The 16,044-nt window shown below is 46.8% G+C and overlaps 1 protein-coding gene across 2 annotated transcripts in view; it reads right to left on the bottom strand.

Annotated features, from left to right (window-relative positions):
• Positions 1 to 16,044, bottom strand: part of LOC119372024 (ion-translocating oxidoreductase complex subunit C) — a 57,690-nt gene that overhangs the window by 10,990 nt on the left and 30,656 nt on the right. The window contains exons 1-2 of one of the 2 annotated variants that reach the window (XM_037642465.2): positions 9,637 to 9,934; positions 6,044 to 6,528 (exon numbers count right to left, since the gene is read on the bottom strand). The exons of the other annotated variant lie outside the window; for it this stretch is intronic. Coding sequence (XP_037498393.1) covers positions 6,044 to 6,528; positions 9,637 to 9,815 — 664 coding nt within the window. The 5' untranslated portion in view covers positions 9,816 to 9,934. Of the gene's footprint in view, positions 1 to 6,043; positions 6,529 to 9,636; positions 9,935 to 16,044 lie in introns of those variants that run through there. 2 annotated transcript variants of the gene reach the window in all.

Raw genomic sequence — 16,044 nt, 5'->3', positions numbered from 1 at the left:
TCTGATGATAAGAGACGGGTTACCCTGGTGCAGTAATAGTGGCTACAAGTGAACATGTGCCGATATATGTAGGAGCAGGTGGCAAGTTGGTGCCACTAGAAAGAAGTGAAGAAAGTAGGCCACTTTCAGTGATGCCATCAGTGATGCCATCACACCATGAACATGGTGTGATGGGACACACCATGTTCATGGTGTGTCCCATCATTACCAGTGGTGACTGCTATAATGTGAATGTGATTTTTCCCACCAAGAATAAGCTATAGGGGATTTGTGCAAGACTTCAGTATTGACAAAAAAAGAAAAGCAAGAGGGGAATGCACCGTGAAACACTGCCTTTGATTTGTGCCGTGCGTTAAGGGGGGTAGTATAACTGATTCTCTTTTCATGTGAAAAAGTTTACGTAGGCCAGACTGGCCACTGTATGAAAATTCGTCTGGCAAACACCGCACCTCTTTGAAATGTGCTCCGACATCAAATTTGACCTTACAGTGCAGTCACTGTGGATGCAAGCCGCTGTTTGAACTAGCCTCTGTTTTAATCCCTCACAGGGTACAAGTAACTCAACAAATAACTGAGACTTGCATCATCCAGAGGCAAGGCTCAGTGTGTCTGTAGACCTCTTTGATAAATAATTGTCATTCCTTAACATACCTGCCTAATGTTGCACTTTGTAAGTGCAATGCGTGCATGGTTCCATTTTGATGGTTTTCCTTATGATCGAGTTATTGTTGTGTATTTTTCGATATTGCATCTTTGGGTGTCATTGCAGGCGACGCATGCGGGATTCCTTGCTTGGTAGGGTCAGTTTTTTCCTTGATAGTGTAAAATGTTTTTTAGAACTGTCATTTATAAGCGCGATGCGCAAGATCTTCGTGATTAGGGTTAGTATATATTATTGCATGTTCCCAAATAAACATGGGTTGAAGTTCAGCGCTTGTTCTGTCTACGTCTTCTTTGCCTCTGTTGTTTATGCGCTACTCATTTGTAGTCATGCATCTTTACCGACCTGCCAAACTTGCCGCACTTTCGATCGGATGGAATTTCGTGACCGCAGTGCACTCCCTTCCGCATAAGGCAATCGCGATTAAGGAACTCGCACTCAATCGCGATCGAAATAGCATGGTGTGATGCCCGTATTCCTCAATCGAGACGGAAAAGCAGCTTCGCTGAGCCGACACAATCGCGCAGTTTGCCGAACGCTTTGTATGGTCATTCAAGTGAAAAACGTACTTTCCTAGAAACGCGCACAGTATAACTGGCACAACCAGTACAACGAACGGATGGCCACAAATCGACCACCGCACACGGACCACACAAAGGCACCACACAAAAGCCATACCATACCGAGCACAAATTACATAAGTGTGCAGCCGATAACACACGCATTCAAAGAACAACGATGCCATTATTCACTCCTCAACAAGCTCACGGGCAACGATAAATAGCCGCACACGAACATCGAGCACAAATTACGTAAGTGTGCAGTCGATAACACACACGCAAAAAATAAAAAAGTAAAACACATGCCTACTAGGAAAAAGCATAGCAAAAAGCGTACTGTAGGTTGCCTGAATCGTCGTCGTAAAGTTTAGGCAAATAGCCGCAATCTTTCACAGATCCAAGCCAAGTGGGGTGAAAATAGCGTTTCCTTATTTTGACCCGCGTCAGAATAACGAAGCGCTATTTTCAGGAGGGTCGGAATAGTCACTGCAAGTGAGCGGCGGTTCTTTGGGAAAGGGGGAAAGCCGGTTCTCGCTCGTTCAGTGAGCCGTGCTGAACCGATCTGCTCAGATGCTCAGAGAGCCGGGGATGTGCGGTGAGCCGGTGAGCGTATGAGCCGGGTCAAGGTGGCAGTACAGTAGTGCATTGTCGGTAGCCGGTTCTCTCTCGCTCAATGAGCCGTGTTGAACCCAAGGAGGTTTGGGTTGAACCAACGCCACTAGGTGTTGTTCGTTGAACCGGTCGAACCGCTTCGTTTGAGTACGCGTTCCTTGAGAGAGGTACGCTACGCTGGCTTTCACGCCATCTATTGGGGATGACAGAAAGCAACTGCCCTTTCGTCCTTGCTCACAAGAGTCGCAGCCATGGTCGCAGCCAACAACATTAGAGAAGAGACAATCAACGTAGTCGCAGCATCCTCGCCTTCGGCTTCCTCCGCGGGTGCCCACCACGATGCCCACCAGCCGCTCCATGTTGTTATCCAGAGGCGTGCACGGAAGTTTCGTCATTGGTTTCACTTTCGTTTACTGGCCGACGAGTGTTGGCCGCTGAGGGCAGACTTGCGCTACTTGCTCGCTGTGTGTGAAGCCCTGGCTTCAGCTGTGTGCGGTGCACGTGGCAGTTCATCGTGAGCTGGTGCAACTCGTCGAAGACCAACAGATGAACGTAGTTTACGTCCTGGTTTTAGTGTACCGTAAAATCCCGAGCAAGTACCCCCCTACGGTGAAGGATAATCCGACAAGATTCGGAGGGGAGGGGGGGCCCTTGCTCGGTCATGGATTAAAGTTTTTTCCTGGCTGGAAATAAGGTGCACCAGATTGAGCTGATAACATCATGGTGTACTTGCACTTGTAGAAAACAAGCACTCTTCAATGAATGAGAAAAAGCTTTTTGGAGTGGGTCACAGATGAACAAAGCGCTAATGCAGGCTGTATACAGGATCAAGCCTATTCAGGTGGTTGCCATTGCTGGCACCTTGCTTACCAGATGCTGCTATGTGCTCTGGTTCTGGAGCAAAGCAGCGTATGCTGACCATCCAGCACAGCACGGTATGACCCATTGCCATCAATTCTTTGCACCTGATGCTAGAGTTTTGCTTTTCAAAGGCTCCCTTGAGAGTTTCCTTATGAGTACAAGCGTGCTGCTACAGTGTATATTTTCATATCTGGCAAGGTTTTTGTAGGAGCTACATAAAATAACCCTATTAATGTTACTTGGCAAACTGTTGCAGAAGCCGCAAGCACTGAAAACACTGTTAGCAAACTAATCTGATGGGCAGTGCAAAAGTGTACATTTTTTGTGAACATCTGCTTAGTAGCTCAATCTGTTTGAACTGTAATGCATGTGTGTAAAAGAATGGATGAACACTGGTGCAGGATAGGAGCTGTTGCAAGTCCATGGAAGGGGCCTCTGTCCTACAGCGGGCGTCGACAAACGATAGTAATGACTAGACCACAGTGCACATTACTAAGTGTATTTTTAGCATGTCAAAGAAACAATGAACAAATTCAAGTGTAATTTATGTGCATTTTTTCGTCACTAACTGAAGCAATCCTCCAATTTTGTTTATATGTGCACAGTAATTTTTTTATAAGAGTGTGTTATTAGCATTAGGGTAACTATTGAAACCGACATAAAATTAAGCCAAGGAAAGCATAGGGGACATTATTTGTGGCTTCTGAACTGTATAGTATTGATTCTCACTTGAATTGAAAGAAATTAAAGTGGATGAAAAATTACCCTTTCTGTCAGTGGGATCTGAACACACAAGCTTCGAATCGTGTGTCCAATGCTCTACTATTTGCGCTACAATGGAGGGCACTTCCTCGTCCACTATTTTGTAGGGTATGTGCTTAATACCTGGGAGTGTTAGCCAGCAACACTCTTTTTTGGCAGCCTTCTTGCATAGCTCCGACAGAAAAGACGAGCCTCTTGGACAATTCTCCTACTTCAGTATTAGTGTATGCACACTGAACAAGTTCACTGAAATTTTGTGCCTTGGAGTGTGCTCATCCATTTTCTATAAACAGATAATTGAAAAATCTGGTAGGGTTATATTTTTTTAGAATTTCTTGTACTGCATAGGATAAATTTTGCAATTAATTTCTGTTTAAAAACAGTGCTTAAAGAGGCTCTGCAATACCTTTTGAACTACCTAAGTTAGGCTTGCCCAGGTGCAAGATAACGTAGTGCTGAGCATCTGACTCAAATATTAAATAGCTGTGTGCATTCCTCATACAACAATCAGACTGAGATAATCGCTGCAGTGAGGCTGTGTTCTTCGATTTTTGTTATGCCAGCCGTTTCCACGTCTCCCAGAGACTTTAATATTTACATCACGAGCTACAAGGCAGCTCACTTGTCATACACCTACCATCTGTATGTTCTTGTGTTTTATTTTCATGGATCTTATAGTGCGCTGCGCAGAGCCCTATAATTTATTCATACTGAAAGACCAAGTAAATGGGCTGTGTTTTCTGATTCAAAACCGGCGTTACAGTGCCTGCGGTCAGTTCTCCGACGAGGATGCCACGAACAGTTGACGTATGAAACCGTGAATCTTCACCACCACGTAATTCAAAAAGGCCACGATATTGACTTCCAGTGGTTACCTGGCCACTGTGGAATCAGTGGAAATGATTCCGCCGATCACGCTGCTCGCGCGTCACATCAGGAAGCAAACATTGTCCCAATTCCGCTATCAAGGACAGACGCTGCAAGGCAGATTCGACAACCGGCCCGCAGTCTCACACTTACGGAGTGGAATGCACCAAGCATCAGACATACCAGACTACATCAACTGAACCCTTCACTGCAACTCCAACCTCCATCCGGCCTTCATCGACGCGAAGCTTCGCTTCTCTATCGCCTTTGGTTGGGAGTTGCTTTTACGAAGGCATATACAACGTTAATCGGAATGACGGACAGCGCGGCGTGTGATGTTTGCGGCACCTGCATCGAACACCTGCTGTGCCACTGCCCTCGTTTTTCCTCGGAGATACAACTACTGTCCAACGCACTGTGGCGACTGGATGATCGGCCAATCTCCGTGCAAGTGCTACTACAGCACCGTCCACATCTCTCGACGGCCCACAAAGCAGTGAAAGCGCTCTTGTGTTTTTTGAGAACGACGGGCTTATGCGAACGCCTCTGACTTGTGGTGCAATCCCGCACGCTGTAGTGAATGCACTGCATCTCTTCTCTCTCTCTTTTTTTCCTCTTTCCTCCTCTCTATTTCTCGTCTTTCTATTCCCCTTCCCCGACCCCCCAGTGTAGGGTAGCCAACCGGAAGTGTTTCTGATTAACCTCCCTGCCTTCTCCTTTTTCTGTTTCCTTCCTTCCTTCATGGATCTTATAAACAGCTCGTCAGGGTATGAAAGTAGGCACCCTCACTTTCCTGAGGCACTGATGCAGGTTTTCTCAGAAATGCAACAACAGCGCAATGCGATCAGTTATGCCGCTTCCAAAGAGCACCAGGGCAACTGAATGACAACAATGTACCTCGGCTCGTCTCTACCTCTATACTCCGTTCCACATATCAGGTGCAACAATGTGGAGGCTAGCGAGACTTCTTGCAGTAGATGCGTTCACATCAGGAAATAGTTAAATGTTCTTACCATTTAATTAGAAGAGGATTTTCTATTAATTTTTATGGTGAGTGCTAACTGAAAATGTTTTGAATCTAACAAATAAGAAATGCTGTTGTACGTCTGTTATTACGTAGCTACATTGCTTAGCATGTAGTTGCTTTCATTCGCATCCCGTCCTGACGAGTCATGCACAGGCTTCTACTCGGCTTGCATGAGCGTTTGAGAACGTCAAAAGCCCCAGCATGAGATGCGTGAAGTTGTACATTCTGCTGACTGAACTTCTTGCATAGCTTCTACAGCTTTGCACCTGATGTGCAAAACGGAGTATAGCTCGTTTTCCCCAATAATAATAACTGTTGGTGTTTTACATCCCCAAACCACTATATGATTATGAGGGACGCTTTAATGGAGGGCTCTGGAAATTTTCACCATCTGGTGTTCTTTAACGTGCACCTAAATCTAAGCACATTCCGCCTCCATCGAAATGCGGCCATCGTGGCCGCTAATTTTCACCAGTCCACATTATTTGGACAAAGAGAAAATGTCCTTGCATGCCTTGCGGCAGGCATTCTGTGATTGCTTAGATAGGTGTTGCAGGGTTCCTTTTTACATTTAACTGACTGCATAGAAACAAACTTCATTGAAGCAGACAGCCTCAGGACTACAATACAACAGACACAGAGATTATATTAAACTAGCCATCTATGGAGCTACCACGGAAGAAGACAACTTACCACGTTGGGAATAGGCTGGCATTTTTTCCGCCAGCTTGGTCAGTGGGTCAGTGTCATCACTGTGGTTGGTCTTTCTCCAAATCCTGCACCAGTGATATACAGTGCCGGGTCGTGGATTGTAGGAACTGTTGGCAAGCAGGCTTACACCATTTTCTTGGTTGGCCAGCTTGCTCCTGTGAAAGTCTAGAGCAGCAGCTGGACCCAGGCCATTTCTGAAGTACTGAAAGAAAGTGGCCCGAGTGTCAGCTGTGCTTTTGAGGAGGCGGAGCCCATGAGCACTGTCAAGCACATGATTGTGGTTTTCATTCAGCTTGATGAGGGCAGTCAGGGGGACATCCCTCCTCAAGAAAGTGTCATTGCGCTTCGTGTGCTTGGTAACTTTCTTAATCTTCACGTCGACAAATGCTGGGCAGTTTGTGGAATTTCTTCCAACTGTTTTGTTGATGCTACTATGCTGACATCTCCATTTCTTGTGGAACACAAATCTGTTGAAAGGAAATATGCAAATGATATGTTAGTTCCAAAAATATTTCCAGAGTCTGACTTGAATCTGGAAATATAAGGTCAGTTTGTTGACTCAGAAGATTAACTTTACCTGACAAGCACCTAAATACAAGGTTATATTTTTTACGTGTGATTGTGGAGGGAGTGGCCCAGCCAGAGCCTCGTGCATCGATGACAAATGCTGTGCGCACGACGCACACTTTTTCATTACGTTGAATAATATCGCGATCGTGTAAACCGCGGATACGCTCGCCACACTGGAGTGAAGTCAACCAGGCGAACAAGGTTATCAAACTGTTCCCATATTGCAACACCTTATCTGGATCATGGTTTAACACGGATCAGGCTCCATTGCAATCCACATTACCTGTTAGATAAGCCCTTACTGCCGTTCGATACCCTTGAAGTCAGATTTTGTAGAGGCCTGGGCAATTAACAAACGCGCTTTACTGAACATTAAAGATTTTTGCTGCTCGCGCCGCAGTTTAAAGGGACACTAAAGGCAAATAAAAATTTATGTCAGAGCTCAATATATGACAACTTCTAAAATGGCAATATTATCGACAGTAGTGCCCTACTTACCGAGAAATTAAGCTAAATGTATCACATGATGAGCGCCACGAGTGGGACATTTTCGAAGTGATCCCGATGACGTATGAGAGTCTGCCTACAATAAATCACTAGTAACCAAACTAGCAGCAACAAAAAAAGAACCTTCCGTGCATCAAAACAGGTAATAAAATGCTGTTTGTTCGTTTCCATTTGATTCATGAAAAAAAGAACCTCTGTGGTGTTGCCATGGGGAACGGCGGGCGTGGTTCAAAGGTTCCATTTTCGCCGAACTGCGCTTCGCCCAGCGCCCTGCTTCGCTCACGCGGTCGCGTTTCAGTGGTAGTTTCGGGATCGCGTACTGCCGCGTGTGTGTTGCGCGCTCGTGAAAGTCGCTCTGACAGAAAGTCAGAGCTTCGATAGCCATTGTTGCTGCTGCGGGTCCCGCTACTTTCGCTCTGCTGCTACTAGTGTCGGCGGCCGCGCAGTAAAGGCGGGCAACGTTGGGCACGGCAGCAGTGACGTATGAAAGTCTGATTTCAGGCGGGTGATTTGAAGTGCGCTAACGCGACGCGGACCACTAAAACGTGATTTTATTTCAAAATAAGCACTTCCTTGGCATATAAGTAGCACTACGAGGTTTCTGGACCGCTATTTCAACAATCAACGTCGACTTAATATTTGCCTTTGAGTTTTCGTCTCGACTATCCAAGTCCATTGATTTTCGCTTAATCGGGCATATCGTGCCTAGAGCACTGCACGGGCCGATTTTTCCGGCCCGGGCCCGGCCCGGCCCGAAAACGCCATGCTCCGGCCCGCCTGAGCCCGGCCCGGTGTTCTTAAATGTGGCCCGTACCCGGCCCGGGCCCGAAAGGTTTGGGCCCGGCCCGGTCCGTTTCGGCTAGTTATGCCTTGAGCATAAAGGAGGCACTGTCCAACCTTCGGTTATTGTGAAGATACCTGCCGCACACAAGATATTTTCTAGAGATTGTTTTAGGAACTTTTTTCAGTGTCACGACTTTCACTGGTACTGTGTATACTTTCGGTGAATTACGCGCGTAACACTCTTGCGAAATGATTGCAGGGCAATATAAAATATAATTGGAGTCATAGCTGGCTCTTTCATGTACGCACGCCGTTCTAACCACGTAGTCTCATTTTTGCATTTAAAAGAACAACTACAAAATATAATACCTGCATAAAGTGGAGAAAAAAAAGCATGACATACATTTTTAGGTTGAGTCTACATCAACTGCATACGAGCTAGGGCTGTTGAGTAAAAGTAGCAAGTCTCCTACAAACTTCATCTATTGCACAATGTAATGGGGAAAAAAAACGTGCTCTAGCTGCTTCTGGGAGGAATATACCAGGCTGGGCAGCGTTACATAAATTAAAGCTGTCGTGTTGACTCCTCGACAGGCAACTGCACCCAACCTACACTATGTTTTCGTGTTCAAAACAACAAGGTTCTTTGTCCCACCCTTCTTTCCCGAGTCACCGCCACCGCAGTGCCATAGATCTGTCAAAGCGAGGCACACCCGTTAACGAGCGAGCCACCATCCTCGTGTCAGACGTGTGTACAGTAACGGTGTGTTGAATAAAGGGTGGTTTAAATAAAACTAATCAGTCTGTGTTGGGTATTCCCAGAATCCCGGATCGCTTCTCTAGCATCATCACTCCAGTTGTGAGCCACACTCGGGGAAACGAGTGTCTCTATCGTCTGGCGCCTCACCACTAGTAATGAAAAAATCAACAACGGCATTCGCCCTGTGATAAGAGTCGCTCTGCATCTTGCACTTAAAATGCATGAAAAACAGCTCCTGAGCTATTAATGACTCACAAGTCGCGTTGGCCAGTCTACGGGCATGTGAGCGTAGCTGCATACTCGAAATATTTCCCTAGATACAAACGCGCACATCTTATATACACTAATCTAGGCAGTTTACCGTTGCTTTCCTTACACGGTACCCAAGAACGTCTTTCACTCACTATAATGGCGGAAACTTATATTAGGCGTGTCTTGAAATCCCGTGTAGCATACCGTTGGAGCAAAATTGTAGACGTCTTGTACTATGCAATTTCTGTGCACGCCAATGCACTCCAGGTGGTTAAATTACCCGGAGCCCTCAACGACGACGTCTCATATAGCCTGGGTCGCTTCGGGAAGTTAAACACCACAAAACAACAAAAACAAAGCCACACAACGTACACACGCAATTATACATATACGTATGAGACTCGGGCCTAATACGGGCCTGGCTCAGGCCCGAGCCCGACCCTGAAGATCACGGGCCCGAGCCCGGCCCGGGCCGGGCCCGATCCAACAACCCCTTACCCGGCCCGGCCCGGGCTTTCGGGCCGGCCCGGGCCCGTGCAGGGCTCTAATCGTGCCTACGGCATTTCAGTCGCAAATGCACAAACCTGAACTGCGACTCGCGCGACTCCCTCCAGTATTGAAAGATGGGTGCACGCGTAACGAAAACAATTCTGCTCAAGAGCCTGGATGTCAGTCCCAAATAAGATTTCGTCTTGTGGCGTACCTTTTCGGGTCGGCGATTTCCCAATCGACAATCCAAGACGTTTTCGTCGCTTCGCTGTACTCGGTGAGCCATGCGTAAGCATCTCCGTCCGTGCCGAGGGCAACGCGAAGCACATCGACGTCCTCGTTGGAGGCTGCAGCATCTAACTCGGACGCGAAAGTTTTTTGGCTGCACGCCATAACTTGACAGTCTGTAGCGTCGCGCGCGTTCGTTTGGTACGACCAGTACGACAGGGTACGATACTTAACGATGTACAACGTGGGCTGTGTGCGCGTGGGCAACAGAGGGCTATGCAAGAGGTCGCAACAGTCGCGAACGTTCCCGGGGGTGCAGTCCAGCGGTGGAACAGCCGTCCACCGGTGCCGGTTTCCTCCTCGCGTGCGCGAAATCTCGAGGAAACAAACGCGACGTTGTTTTCACAACTCGCCCGTCTAGGGCGGGGCTTCTGCTCCGCGACGTCATTTGTCACGTGCGAGGCAGTTTCTTAGTCAACGTTACTAGAACAAACTCAGTTTAAAAGCTCCGCCGGAGAGGCGGTCCGCGTGGCGGTCGTGAGAACTAGTGGCGCTGCAGTCACGTCTAGCTCCAGCGGCTGGCGCTTGTTGTGATCGGCGCCGCCGATGTACGAGCGCACGTGGGTTACAGCGTCGTCTGCGCTTTGTTAGCTCATCATTTTTGCGACTGTTCTTGACCAGGCTTATAGCGTCTTGTACGAAGACACGTGCATGATGTACGAAGTGTAACGAGGGCGAACAGATTCTCAGTGCGGTATGCCGCCTTGCTTTGCGCCAGGCAGCAAGAGCGGCTACCGCAACGACTCCGCTTTCGGATCTCCAAAAGACCCCACGCCATTCAAGCTTCGCATGACAAAGATAGAAAGCTTACTGCGAAATGCAAGGTCTGTGACGTTCATTTCGAGAGTGACGACATTGTAAAGCACTATCGTCGTGTCGTTAGAATTGTTTTGATCCCACGTGAAAAGTGGGAACTCGCGCCCGGTGCCGTGCCGCGCTTGTTCCCAGCACTTCCACCCCACATTTCAAAGCCAAAATGTTCGGGGTTTAGGCGCAAATCCCCCCCAAAACGCACGGCGTCCCGCGAAAGCCCAGTGCCCAGTTTGGAGGAGCCGCCAGAAATAGAACAGCAAAACGAAAGGCAGGCGATTACCTATATACGCTACCGAGACTTAGAGTTGCATCACACTGACATTCGATCAGTTGTCAGCTGTCGCTATGCCTTCAAAGCAGTGGATTTTCGAGAGATTTTACGACGAGCTATCGAACAAGATGTGCCGAATATTTTACACTCGCCGGCTCGGGAACGGGCTGCTCAGCGCAAAAATTTTACACGGTACACATAGAAAAGACGAGGACCAGCGCTGGTCCTAGTCTTTTCTATGTGTACCGTGTCAAATTTTTTGCGCTGAGCAGTTTAATAATGAAATACCAACTAGGCCAATCCCACACTTTGCTTCGAAAACGGAGACTTAATTACTTGTGCAAAAGATAATTGTAGTTGACGAGCAGTTTAACTGCGTAGTGAACGGCTACAGCACGAAACGCAAACGGCTGTCGTACAGTGTAAGAAGTGCTGCGGGCATGAAACATCTGCTCGGTGAAGTTGAAAAACTGAAGTTGAATACTCACGACTCTTCTAGCGACAGAGTACGCGCGAATAACTAACTGCTCGGTGCTCACATCACGGCCGATCTGTTCGAATTGTTTAAGGCACCGTAGAAGGATGCGACGTAGAAAGATGAGACACCGAAAATACAACTATCCCCTGAAAACATTGCTCAGAGACGACATCTATTCGATATAAGCGCACACTGTGATTTCATTTACCGAGTTCTCGTAAAATTTTCCGATTTTGGGTCAGTATCCCTTTAACCGTCGCGAAAACTTGTCTTGTAAACATTGCAAAGAATTGGTGATGTTTTTCGAGAAAGTATTTTTCAATAAATTGTAGGCAACATGAGAACTGTTTTTCTAGAACGTTTTTGTATCTCGAGTAAGTACGCTTCTTTGTACACTATAAAGGCTTTTACAAACGTGTTGGGTTGTTCCTGGTCTAGATAAGACGGCAGCGGCTAAAATTGTGGTGGTAGTTATAAAAATTACGCTGAAAACCCTCATTCGCTTAGAAACTTCTATGCGTGGAAGTTAAGCGCAAAGTAGACAGCTCAAATATTGTTACAGGGTCGTGACGACGAAGGCAGCAGTCAGCTGCAGGTCCGAGATGAAACTCTTTATTTGGCCGAACTTGTGGCCCGGAAACTGAAAGTCAAACTACAGCAATACACTGATAGCGGCGAACAGAGCGTCGATCAACTGACAAGCGGTCAAGCGCGTCGGCTTTTATACAGGCGCTGTCGAACTTTCCAGCGATATCGCTGGTGGCGTCGTTATCTCTCGACAAAGCTGGAACATTCGTGTGCGGCGCGCAATCCTACCAAAACGATCTACTACAATCGCGAAGCTTCTCGAACACTGCTTCGCGGACAGCGTCGAGCGTTGATAACCGTCCTTGCTGGTCAAACCCGAATACATCAAAATAAAACAAGTGGGCGTGGCAATATAGACCGAACATCGATTCTTAGCCAATCAATGAACAACGCACGCGGGCCAATGCATACAGACGACCTTATGCATATCCAATTAAGTATCCACCTAACTAGTACAATAAGAAAGTTGCCGCGCGCGGCGGACCGCAGCGTTATGCCGTGGCAGCAGACGACGCGCCGATAGTGGCGCAAGACGGAACTGCAGCGCCGCTAGTTCTCGCGACCGCCGTTCGGACCACCCTCCTCCGCTGGCGGAGATACGGAGCTTTGAAACTGAGTTTGTTCTAGTAACGTTTCTTTTTCTCTGTCTCTTTTTTTTCTGTTTGGTTTGATGCGCGCATTACGCGGGCGCGGGTAGTACAGTCAGTACAGTCGTCCAATGTAGCGCGGGCAGTGCCGTTTGGCCACACTTCGTGTCTGCGTTGTCGGCGTACCCGCGCGTCTAGAGTTTCTACTAACTATATACGGACATATCTAGCGCGAAAAACGCACAAAGGACGAGGTAAACACGGCAGACAGGACGCAGCGCTAATCTGCCGTCTTTACCTCGTCCTTTGTGTTTTTCGCGCTAGTAGATATGTCCGCAGTTAATACGCACCAACTAGTCCAACTCGCTTCTCTGATTCAGCTACTACTTCGCGTACGCAGCTGCGAGAAACGGGGCAAATAAGGAATTAATGATACATGTAAGTGTGTTTAAAGCGGCTCTTAATTCGTCCCGGGTCAGACGTTGCAACCACTTATTACCCTGGTACTGCGTCTTTTCTGGTGTGTGTGTGTGTGTTTTACACACCATCATAAGGGGGGAAGGCCCGTTCCTAGGCGAAGCTATTTGTGTGCGTGTGTGCGCGCATGTGCGTGCGCGGCTGCTGCCCATTCTGGAAGTCATACAAGCATCCGCAAGAACATATGTAAAGAGGAGTCAGACAACCTTCCCACCCGGAATGAACTCCTGGAACTGCCGCTAGGCTTTTTTGTCTTTCCTTTTGCATGGTCGGCTCAGGATCTTGAGGTTATGTATCCATCCTGTAGAGGGCCGATTATATGATGCCTGTACTTCTCACAATTATATTCTGTGCTTGATAATACGCGCTCGTGTAGAATATGCAACCACTGGTGTTCATCGTAGCAGTGTTTGTAGATTTCGCAATTATTGATAATTTCCAAAGCTAACCAACCAGCTGAAATGCTGAACAGGAAATGAGTCTCAATTTATCAGCATTACGTACGTGCATTTCATATATACTCGGATTTGTATCTGTAGACTGTAGCCTAATGAATTTGAAGGCTACCAGCCATTAACGCATGCCCTAGCAAAAATGCCAATAGGATTTCCTATTGGTCCAATAGGAAATCACTATTGGTTCTATAGGACATCTATTGGAGCTGTATTGGTTGTATAAGACTTCTATGGGTACCAATAGACACCAACAGCCACCACCTATTGGTGTCTTATTAGACCAATAGAAGTTGTATTGGTCAAATAGGGGCTGCCTTTTGGTGTCTTATTGGACCAATAGGAGTTGTATTGGTCAAATCGGTGGTGCCTATCGGTGACTTATTGGGCCAATAGGAGTTGTATTGGTCAAATAAGTACTCCTATTGGTTTCTTAATGTACTAACAGAAGATGTATAAGGCCAACAGGAGTTTTATTGTTCAAACAGCTACCGCCTATTGGTAGCTGGTTATAACATCTTAAGACTGATTGAGCGCGTCGGACCCGATCTCGATCAAATTTCTTGATCATGATTGGCTATATTATACGCAAGCTGCAGACGGGATCAATTCACTTTTGATAAGTCTGATCCCGATTGAGCTAACTGCACACCGTGAGACACCGTGTGCAGTTAGCAACCCACGGCGGTACGGTGTCTCCGTACATGCCGTGCGGTAAACGGGCACTATAGACGAGTTGCAAAAAACAGCGCCATCTGTACATATGTGCAGGAAGCAGCCAATGGCCGCCATTGTGCATGAGCACTCCGGTGCGTTTGGCTGGACATGCATACCACCTGGATCACATAAAACGTTCACATCCAAGTGAAACGTTTATCTCACGTTCATACTTCTTTTCACTCGCGCGAGCGCCGCATTCTTGCGTGTTTTTTATTTGTTTTCATGCACAATGGCGGCTCCGTCCAGTGTTGCCTGTACACTTTGGGGCTTTTTACAGTGTTGCTGGTATTTATGCAACTCGTCTATAGTAAAACACGCTAAAGAAGAACTTGCGAAGGAATCGACAACACAGACACCACAGAATAATAATAAAGAAACCGCCATGAGATCACAACCGGCATAGAACCAGCCAGGTGACGAACAAAAAAAAAAAAGTGAGACGGTGCGCGGCGTGGCGACGCTGCATGTGTGAACATTTTTTTTTACACGTCATGTGCTAAGCTTTAAGATAAGCTTTGGATAATATGTAAAGTTTATAACTATTTATGCTAAGCAATATAAGTAGTGCTGTAAAGATACAGGAGAAAGAATTGTGGATCTGCAAACGCGACCGACCGTGCGTTTGGCGCGCCATCCGCGCTCGGCCGATACGAAGACAAGCCCAGCCTGCGGCCAAGCTAAGCCAAAACGTTGTGTCTGTCGCCATAGCGCGCGCTTTGTGTGATCTCGATGCTTCACGTAAGCCTGCTTACACGATGTTTGCTTTAGTGTGCTTCCGCGACGATAACGTGAAGACTGTGTTCAGCGTGCACCAGATGGAGACGTTCTGAGCCATAAATGTCTTGGATTTCGACCGATTTCGACTCTACAAAGTGGCACCAAGAATAATGGCAAGACGAGCAACAAGGCCCATGTGCTCCGATTGTTTGGTGAGTTGAGTGGGCATGGTAGTTACTCCTATTTAGTATTTATTTGATATCACCTTTTTTTTGTATTCAAACTTGGGACGAAGCTGAAAGGTCGGGAAAACAAGTCCCTCGTCCTTTGTCTCCGGTATTTGATGACAGCGAGACCAGCAACGCCTCGATTGCAAGTCCACACGCTCTCAGAAGTTGAATGATTGAGCGCATATATTATTGCAGTTTGTTTTTGTGTTTGTCAGTATGCACAAAAAAAACGTAGCATAGATTAGAGGTAAAGGACAGGCGCCCTGCTCGTGAGTGTAGTTGGAGTCTCGCAAGCCCTTTGTAAGTATTTACAACGTGCGTGTTAAGCCGAAAACGCGTTTATCGCCTCATAGTAAAACGCTCTAGTCGATGCTGGTTGTGTGTTGTAGTGCGCGCCAATCGGCTTATCATACTTGTTCGACATAATGTCACAAGAACCACAGAAGGCCACATGATAATTCATTATACAAAATGTGCATAGCATATGTACTGCACTGGTGCGATTTTTTATTTCATATTTTTTATTTTTACATACTGCAGCCCCATTATGGCTATCGCAGGAGTGGGTTTATTAATGTTGTTGGCTTAATTGCATAAGCACGTAACATGCAGCACGTGTGTTATATCCAACTCATTGCAGCCTGACTGCTGTGTTGGGCTTGCAACGATATGGAATCTAGGCTGCCTTTACTACTGTCTTACATATTACCGTTGCCTCATCGTGAATCTACCCTAGCTTAATTTATTTCATGCCATCTTTAAGTTGAGATTTAGTGGCATGCTCTAGTATGATAGTCGCACCACCACCGTGAAAAAGAGCACGTCACAGATAGTAAGTGATTATTGAGTTTGCTGTAATTTAAGGACGAGTTTGCAGTTCATTCTTGGGTACAGCTCAAAAAACACAGGACGCAAGCGTGTAAACGGGATAAGGTGCTGCTTAATTTTTAAAAAAATTTTGCCCCTTTTCCTTCCTTTTTTGCCGCAAAATTTTGCCGATA

Source organism: Rhipicephalus sanguineus, chromosome 10, assembly GCF_013339695.2.
Source record: "Rhipicephalus sanguineus isolate Rsan-2018 chromosome 10, BIME_Rsan_1.4, whole genome shotgun sequence".
Classification (NCBI taxonomy): domain Eukaryota; kingdom Metazoa; phylum Arthropoda; class Arachnida; order Ixodida; family Ixodidae; genus Rhipicephalus; species Rhipicephalus sanguineus.
Note: the sequence above shows the minus strand (reverse complement) of the source record. Positions and strands in the feature narration are given on the sequence as shown.